This window comes from Arachis ipaensis, chromosome B06, assembly GCF_000816755.2.
Source record: "Arachis ipaensis cultivar K30076 chromosome B06, Araip1.1, whole genome shotgun sequence".
In the NCBI taxonomy this organism is placed as follows: Eukaryota; Viridiplantae; Streptophyta; class Magnoliopsida; order Fabales; family Fabaceae; genus Arachis; species Arachis ipaensis.
The window spans coordinates 120,657,732-120,667,320 of NC_029790.2; the positions used below are offsets into that span (position 1 = coordinate 120,657,732).

The following is a 9,589-nucleotide window of genomic DNA, read 5'->3' on the forward strand; positions in this document are numbered from 1 at the left end:
AAATTTGACGAAACTAAAAGAAATAAAATAGAGTTCCAAACTAATAATTATATTGTAATAACCTAACACAAGTGAAATAAAAGAAAGTTCCAAATATCTACCAGTGACCTATTCCTAACTATACAAACAATATTCTAGTTCTTGGCGACTATCCTGACCATGGCTACATACACACATATATCTGCATGGGATTGCATAAAATTCAACAAAACAGAACTAACCACAAAGTCGGCTGCTCTGGCATAATGCGAAGTCTCATTCAGCCTGTTGATGTCTCCGTCGTTATCGGTTGCGCGCGCCATCGTCGTATTTATCGATTAAATGGTCAGAAAGGGATAAAAGAGAAGAGAAAGTGGTTGAAAAGTTCAAACTGGTGCCCAGTCAAACGCTGTCAATGAGTTGTATATATAGCAGTCGCCCTCTCTTATCTCGTTTATACTGTAAATGAAATAAGCTTCCACGTATCTCGTTTACACTTACATAAAAAATTATCTCCTTTATAGTGTAAACGAGATAAGAGCGGATAACGAATTTTGATAATAAATTTTAAAATTATTTATTTCAGTAATTATTATATTTATTTTATTTATTAAAATAAAAAATCCAAGTTGTTGCTTGTTACTTATTTATTTCTCTCTCATTATCCAAATTACCCAACCCAACATATCACCAGGATCAACGAAGTAATAAAAAAGACCAATTTTTTTTTCATTTTTTTTGCAATAAAAAGTTTTCAGCCCAATCTACTTTTGGATCTTAGAATTTTTGGTCCACATTTGTCAGCCTTCACCAAAACAATAATTTGTGCATACCTCTTTTACATATTTGTTCTTGTGGTAATAATCAGTTCTATTCAACTTTATATATTTGACTTTTAAAGCTCTCCCATGTATTATCTTGTTATTTATTAATTAATTTTTAGTCATTTTTTAACACAAAAATTCAAGTGGTTTTTTATTTATATAAATTAAATAATTATATTATTTACTGATTTTCATTATTTTTCGTGTTTTTATCGAAATCCATTTTTAAGCATATTTCGTTTACAATATAAACAAATTAATTTTGCATTTATTTCGTTTACATTGTAAATAAAATATAGTGAATATCATGAGACGTGTATATTTCGTTCACAGTGTAAATGAAATACGTGCAAAATACACTGTAAACAAAATACGAATATCTGTAATTATAAAAAAATTAATTTTTATAGATATAAAAATATAATTTTTAAAATGATAAAACCGTATTAAAAATATAATTTTGACCGATTTAAAAAATAAAATTCGTTTATCATTTTAAAAAGAGGAGTGCTGGAGGCCGAAGCCAGCAACTTTTGTGTTTTGTAACCATCAATTGGCCATCAATAGTATTTTTAACGGTGTAAGATTGCATCCAATTGTCAGAAATCACTCATTTTTTTTATGGTTAAGTGTTGGCCACAAAATACAAAAATTGATACCCCTAAACTTTTTCTTATAAAAATTATATTTTTATACCTATAAAAATTAAATTTTTTATAATTACAGGTATTCGTATTTTGTTTACAGTGTATTTTGCACGTATTTCGTTTTCATTATAAATGAAATATACAGGTCTCATAATATACGTTTAGAATAACAAGTTATTAGTTTAAATTTTAAAATATAGATAAGATTTAAATTAAAAAAATATATCGAATTTTATTTTTTAAATCGGTTAAAATTATATTTTTAATACGGTTTATCATTTTAAAAAGAGGAGTGCTGGAGGCCAGCAACTTTTGTGTTTTGTAATCCATCAATTGGCCATCAATAGTATTTTTAACGGTGTAAAATTGCATCCAATTGTGAGAAATCACTCATTTTTTTTATGGTTAAGTGTTGGCCACAAAATACAAAAATTGATACCCCTAAACTTTTTCTTATAAAAATTATATTTTTATACCTATAAAAATTAAATTTTTTATAATTACAGGTATTTGTATTTTGTTTACCGTGTATTTTGCACGTATTTCGTTTTCATTTATACAGGTCTCATAATATTCACTGTATTTCGTTTACACTATGAACAAAATACGTGCAAAATTAATTCATTTACACTATAAAAAGATCAAAATACGTGCAAAATTAATTCATTTACACTATAAAAAGATATGCTTAAAAATAAATTTCAGTAAAAACACTAAAAATAATAAAAATCAATAATAATATAATTATTTAATTTATATAAATTCCAAATTCAAACCACCACAGATTTCATTATATATATACCAAACGAATAAATATGTTGTATTACTAAAATTAAATACAAACAATGTGAAACGATTGATTCCATCTACACCAACTTCCTCGTGTTCAGCCACATCTAATATCTAAGTTTGAAGCCATGCAGGTGCAAATGATTATTAGTCATATCGACGATACATAAATATTTAGTAAGACGAAACTTAATACATGGACATCCAGAAAAGAACTTTTGACTTTAATGGTTAGGTGTTGAGCACATACGCAACAAAGTCTCGCTACCTTAAAAATACTCAAGTTTAATCCTTCAGTCGATCAAACGACATATTGTACATCGACAAATAGTGAGTTGAAACTATTATTCCACAAAATACAAAACAATCTAGACATTAATGATATTTAGGGATGGCAAACAGACCTAAATTAAATATGTTAAAAAGAGTAGGCTGGGTTAAAAATGTAAAACCGCCAAATTTTAGATTTTTGTCTAATTTGTACCACTTAATCTTTGAATTTTAACGAGGTGGGATGGATTTAGCTGATAGACTAGATGTTTTTTTTTATCAGAGTCTTTTTTTATAAATTTCTATGATATTATTAATTTACAAGAGGATGAAGATAATAATTAAAGATGTTCTGAGTCATATTTTGGATTATGTTTTATGTTTGATTGATTATAAACTTGAAGATGTTTTAATTATATGTTTTGGACAATTTTAGTTTAATTATTTTGTTTTAAAAAACTTGGTTTATGTTTATGTTTATTACATATTTATGATTATAAAGACTTTAATGTTTGTAATTTAGAAATTATAATTTTTTTATTCTTTAGAAATTATAAATTTATTGAAATAGTTGTAAAATTATATATATTTTTAATATTTAATAATTTATAAAAAAAATTGACAGGCTTAGCCCGCCAACCCGACATTAGGCGGAATGGGAGAGGAATTTAAGACTGCCTCATTAGGCGGGACGGGGTGGTCGGACTTTTTCGTTTGCCACCCCTAATGATATCCTAGCTTTAAATTTTATTTTATTTTTACAAAATTTCAGCAAAGTTTTTCTTTAAATTAGTGATCTATACCAAATAATATTTTTACTTTCGGTAATGCTATGGAGATAAAAAAAACAGACAAAACTTATCTTATTTAGTATTTATTAATTGTTAAAATAATTAATAAATATTAGGATAAAGTATACTTTTGTCACTGAAATTTGACAAAAATTTTAAAAATACTCCTAAGTTTTATTTTATTTCAATTTTGTCCCACAAGTTTTCAATTTGCATCAAACATATTCCTAGAAGCTAATTTTTCAAAAAAATTTAGGATCAATTCAATAACAATTTCATAACAACCTTCAACATAAGCAAATCAAATATAATTGGCATGCATTATTATTGGATTAGTCATAAATTTTTTGAAAATTTAGCTATTGGGAGTATATTTGATGCAAATCGAAAACTTTTAGGACAAAATTAAAACAAAATAAAACTTAGAAATATTTTTGAAAAAGGTTAAGTACGATTTTGATCCCTAAAGTATAGGCCAAAAAAAATTTTTTGTCCCAACCTTTTTTTGTATACAAAGTCGTCCCTAAGGTCTAACTTGGTTTTAAAATCGTCCTTTTTACTTAAATTTTAAATTTTATTACCAAATTACCCCTACCAAAAAATTATAAAAGAAAAAAAGAAAAACAAAAGAAGAGAAAGAAAATGAGAACGGATGAGAGGGAGAAAGGGAATCATGCGAGGGGAGGGAAAAAGAAGGGGAAGGAAAGAAGGAAAAGGAAGGAAAAGGGAAAACCGGAAAAGGGGGACGGCGTCGACAAAGTTTGGAGTCGTCGTCGCTATTAGGAATCAGAACCAGAGGGAGAGAGAGCTCGCAAGGGAGAGAGGAGACGCGATTGCGCCGAACTCGCCAAGAAGGTCCAGCTCCTCTGTGACAACCTCCGCTCCGTCATCCGTGCCGCCACTGCCCAATCCCTCAACAAGCATCCACTCGACTGCACTCTCACCCTTTTACGTCGTTGCTGTCGCAAGGGTGGCGTCCTCCGCCAGGTCTTCTCTATCACCACCACCGCCGATTTCTACAAGGTTTAGGAAACTTATCCTCTTTAGGATTCCAATTCTACTTTTGTTTCTAATTTTGTTAATCAAATTATTAATCACATTGTTTCTGATTCTGATTTTGTTAATCCACCCATTTTGATTCTGCTTATGTTTATGTTTATGCTTCTATTTCTATTTCCAATTCTGCTTCTATTTCTATTTCCAATTATGCTTATGCTTCTGCCTCTTTTGATTTTGTTTTTATTTTTGTTTCTGTTTTTTATGTTTATTATATTGTTTTTGTTTCATTGTTATTGCTGAAGAAGAAGAAAAAGAAGAGATGCTGCTGTGACGGAGAAGAATAGAAACTGTATTTTAGTGAAGAAGGAGAAGGGTATTTTGGTCCGAATGACAATTTTAAAACCATGTTAAACTTTAGGGACGGGTTTCGTATTCAAAAAAATATTGGGGACGAAAAAAATTATTGGCCTATATCTTAGGAGACCAAAATCGTACTTAGCCCTTTTTAAAATTTTTGTCAAAATTTAAGGACAAAAAATATATTTTACCAGTTTACTCTAAATGTTAAATAAGGTAAGTTTTGACTGTTTTTTATTTTTATTTTTTTGTTACTAAACATTTTTATTTTATTTTTTACAAAATAAATAATTTCAGTAACAACCTAAACATTAATGATATCATAACTTCAAAAAATTATTTCAAAATTTTGGTAGAATTTTTTTCAAATTAGATACCTCCACCCAATATTATTTTTTTTCATAAAATAATCAATTTCAAACAAATATTTCATTAAACATGCACTCCTGACCTTCCTATTATGCCCCCTCCCTCCTCCGAGTGCGATGCTCAATTCTAGGAAGGCTCCTTGAGGACCGTCTTAAGGAGCGGACTCCTGAGCACAAGCGTTAATTCGAATGCAATAATCATTAAGAACTATAAAAAACATGCATAAAGACCAATCCAATCGAAATTCCAATTTCGTAAGACCCTTTTGGATGTCATGGTATCTCTGCCACCTTTTTCAATTGGTAGCATAGTGGTAAGAATAAGATTGGACCGACCGGTTCGACTAGAAAATCTATAAACTAGTTATTTAGACGGTCCTGTTAAACAATATAATCAGATAAAGAACAGAATAAAAAAGAATTGATTGAACCGTTCCATTTTGATAAAAATCAGAAAACCAACGATTTTTTTATCACTCAATCGGTTCAAAACTTTTTTTTTTAATTTGACAAAACGACGTCGTTTTGGATTTTTAGGGAAAAAAAAAGAAACACTCGAATACCCAATACCCCATCCCCATTCCCCTTAACCTTAATCCCCTAAATGGTAACCCTCACCTCACCTCACTGCGACACCGCCGGCCGTGTCGTCTTCTTTGTCTCGCCGGACACAGTGCGTCTCTGACGACGTCACCTGCATTGCAGCTCCTTCATCTTCTTCGTCGCTTCTCCTTGCTCCGCTTCGTCGTCGCCGTCGTCGCGTTCTCTCCGTTGTCTGCGTCCTCTGCTCTCTCGGACAGGTTAGTGGTCTCTGTCGTCTGCGTCCTCTGCTCTCTCGAACAGGTTAGTGGTCTCTGTCGTCTGCGTCCTCTGCTCTCTCGAACAGGTTGGTGCTCTTCTTCTAATGCAGTTGAAATAGTTTAAATTTGAGCATGACTCTTGAGATTTGAAAAAAGATGGGAGTATGAGTATGCTTCATTGATAATTTAACCAACCATTCTAGTATACATGCCCTTCTTCTGTTTGATTGTAGTTTCGCTTCCCCATTAGTAGCACTGCCTTCATAGTCTTTTAATAAAGATCCAAATGTTTCTGGCTTTTTGCTCTTATCCACAGTCCCAAATTGCCTGTGGTCTCTCTTAATTTCTTGAATTTGTTGAATTTGTTTTTTGAATTTCTTGAATTTGTTGAATTTTTTAGTATGAATCTGTTTAGGTTAACTTTTTGAATTTCTGAATCTGTTGAGTATGAATCTGTTTGTTGAATTTTTTGGATTTCTTGAATTTGTTGAATTTTTTAGTATGAATCTGTTTAGGTTAATTTCTTGAATTTCTTCAATTTGTTGAGTATGAATTTGTTTGTTAAATTTTTTGAATTTGTTGAATTTTTTATGTCTTTTTTTCTGATTATTAGTGTCTATAGTTGTTTTTGTTGATGTTGCTGTGAATTTAGAAGTTGATGCTTTACAAAATAATCTTGCAAATATGTCTCTTCAATCACCTTTAGATGATTTAGGTATGCTTTCTTTAATTTATTTATAAATTATGTTCAACTATGATTTTGGCATGCTTTATAAGATGTTTTATATTATTTTTTATCTTGATTTGTGAAACATTATCTATAATGCTAGATCAATTGGATTTGGAAGATGATCGGGACGATGATGGAGCTAATAATTCTATGAAAAATGCAAATCAAAATGAAACCAATCAGGATATAACTCCACATTTGTCAGATAAAAAACGATTTTTCGACTTTGAAATCACTCTTTGGATATAGTTCATGGATTGTTATTCTTATTGTGTCTAATTAAGATACTATTGTAGTAGTATTAACTAATTTTATGTCTATCTTTGTATTAATTATCTTTAGAATTTGAGACTTGGTTATTTTTAAAATGTTGGCAAAGATATGTATTTTGAATTTTTTAAGTTTATGACTATTTTATATTTTTTATTTACGTGAAATCGATTTTACTGATTCAACCAGTAATTTATTGATTGAACCAATAAACCAATAACTTAATCGGTTTAATTATCGATTCGGTTCTTACAACTATACTTGATAGTTAGTGAGATACTAATGTCAATTGCTGTTTAGGGAAAAGTAGTAGCAACTGATAGGTGAGAAATTTATCTCGGCCTATAGATTTTCCAGGCTACTAATCTCAAACAAATAAAAAATATGATATTTATATTGCTCTTTCATTTTTATTTTATTTTTTTCATGTTCAATGAGTTGCTATATATAAAAAAAAATTTTAAATTCTCGACAATTGTTTAAGCGAAATGGTAAATTAACCACTCAATCAACTTAAATTGGTTACTATTAACTACAAAATTAGAAAAATTATCATTTTAGTTGAACTCATTAATATTAATTACTATCTAAAGCATTAATAACATAAATAAAAGACAAAAGTACTCTATAAAAAAGTGAATTAGTTGACATATTAATTTATACTTTATATGTACATAATATATATTTTATTCTAATGTAGTAACATGATAATAAGGTGAAATCATACTTAAAATATCATATCTAAAATAAATGAAAATATGTAAGTAAAAAATAAATGAGAATCAAATTCTAAGTAATAATTCTTTTTTTTTCGATTTATTTTCAAATTTTATACTTTTGCAATATTGTGAAATTTTTTGGTTGAACATGGTAATCTTGACAGATCAATGACTAATTCGTTGTGAATCTGAGCTCCATATAAGAGTCAGTTGTTGACCAATAAATTATTGTATGCACAAGGCGAGATTCAAATCTCTGACACTTAGTTAAGTAAACAAATAAGTTGATCACTCTAACCATCCAAATTGATTAATGCCATGAAATTATAATGATAACCATGGTTCTGAAAATGGCTCGAACCGATCGATCGGACTGGTTGAACCGTGAACCGACAAAAAAAACAATTCGGACAAATGGCATAACCGCCTATTTCAAAAACTGAAATTAGACTGTCGGACCGGTTAGAAACCGATCGATTGGACCGAACTGAATTAGACCAATTTTCACATTTCTGCCCATCGATTTGAATTTTAAATTGAAGAAAAAAGAAAATTGAAAAAAAAAAACCCTCACCATCACCCTCTCTGTCTCTCATTTATCTTCCCTCTCTCAAAAGAAAAATCCTAGCCTCCATCGCTACTCTCTTCTTCAAGTTGTCACCGTCGTCATCCTACCGCTGCCGTCGAATCTGATCCATCCGTCTCTCCACTGCTTTAGCATTGTCTCCGCTCATCTCTGTCGTTGCGTCGCATCGCATATGCTCGAAGCCGCCGTCCCACTGCAACTCATCTCGTGTCGTTTCTCTGTTGGGCAACCTCTGTTTCACCGCGTCGGTTCTGTTCCACCGCGCTCTAACCCTCCTCTGCTCCAGTTCCACCACGCTCCACCCTCCTTTGCTCCAGTTTTGCTGCGCTCCACCCTCCTCTATTCTAGTTTCGCCGCGTTCCACCTTTCGCGGCTCCAGTTATGCGACGGTCCAGCCACCCCTTCTCCAATTTCGCGACGGTCCAGCCACCTCTTCTTCAGGAATCCTATGTCTATACCTTCATCATATAATTGTTTCAATTTAGAAATGAATTCGTATGCTTCACCCTTTTACTTCTGTTATGTTGTTGTTTTGTTGTCTTTAATATTTTTGTTTTTATTGTGATTTTTTGTTCTTAAACTTGTTAAGTTAATAATTTGCTAAATTATTCGGCTGTTGTGTTAATTTGTTAAATTATTAGGTGGTTGTGATTTAATTTGTTGAATTTTTCTATTTAGATTTTGTTATTATTTATTTGATAAATGATTGTTATATACATATTATTGTTCTTGAGATTATTGGTTGTTGTGTTTTTTTTAATTGTTAATTTGTTAATTTTTTAAATTGTTATTGTCATTTTTGAGATATTGAGATTGAGATTGTTTTCGTTTTTTATTATTAGATTGTTAGATTTTTTATTAGAATCTTGCTCTTGTTAATTTATTAAATTATTGTTATTGTGAATCTTGCTATTGAAATTGTTCTTGCTGATCATTTTTATATATAAATCTAATAGTATTAATTTGGATGATATTTTAAAATTTATGTTGATCATTTTTATATATAAATCTAATAGTATTAATTTGGATGATATTTTAAAATTTATGTTAGACTATAACTATATTTTGGTGTGTTTATAACTATATTTTGATGTGTTTATAATAAAAGACTAGAGAAAATAATAACTAGTATAACAAACTCTAGCTAAAATAACAAATTTAAAACAGAAACAACAAACTTTCCTTAAATAACAATAAGTATATAAACAAGGAAGATATCTAAGAATTGGTATGGATGTTGTAAGCTCTCACTCTTCCCGTGAAATTACTCTTCCTCTGATATTCTTTTCTCTTGAATTATTCTGATAAATTCTCCGTAGCTCACCTTCTCACTAATTTACTCTTCTTTTTTTAATTGTTTTGAATTTACTTGTTTCATTGATTGTTGAATTATTTATACTACTATACCTCATACTTCTTCTTATTCAATATAATTGTTGAGTTTGTATATATTATTAGAT

The 9,589-nt window shown here is 30.0% G+C and overlaps 1 protein-coding gene across 1 annotated transcript; it reads left to right on the forward strand.

Annotated features, from left to right (window-relative positions):
• On the forward strand, window positions 3,943-6,962 carry LOC107647426. The gene is made up of 3 exons (XM_016351500.2): window positions 3,943-4,059; window positions 5,562-5,910; window positions 6,655-6,962. Exons 1-3 carry the CDS (start codon window positions 3,943-3,945, stop codon window positions 6,801-6,803), a joined length of 615 nt encoding a protein of 204 aa, XP_016206986.1. The 3' UTR covers window positions 6,804-6,962.

What these genes read in the sequence shown, in the direction of transcription:
- LOC107647426 (XM_016351500.2), top strand. Translation starts at nt 3,943, where the DNA reads ATGAGAACGGATGAGAGGGAGAAAGGGAATCATGCGAGGGGAGGGAAA. An exon ending in AGGGGGACGGCGTCGACAAA is followed by an intron (nt 4,060 to 5,561) that starts GTTTGGAGTCGT and finishes TTGGATTTTTAG; the next exon opens with GGAAAAAAAAAGAAACACTC. An exon ending in TCCTCTGCTCTCTCGAACAG is followed by an intron (nt 5,911 to 6,654) that starts GTTGGTGCTCTT and finishes CTATAATGCTAG; the next exon opens with ATCAATTGGATTTGGAAGAT.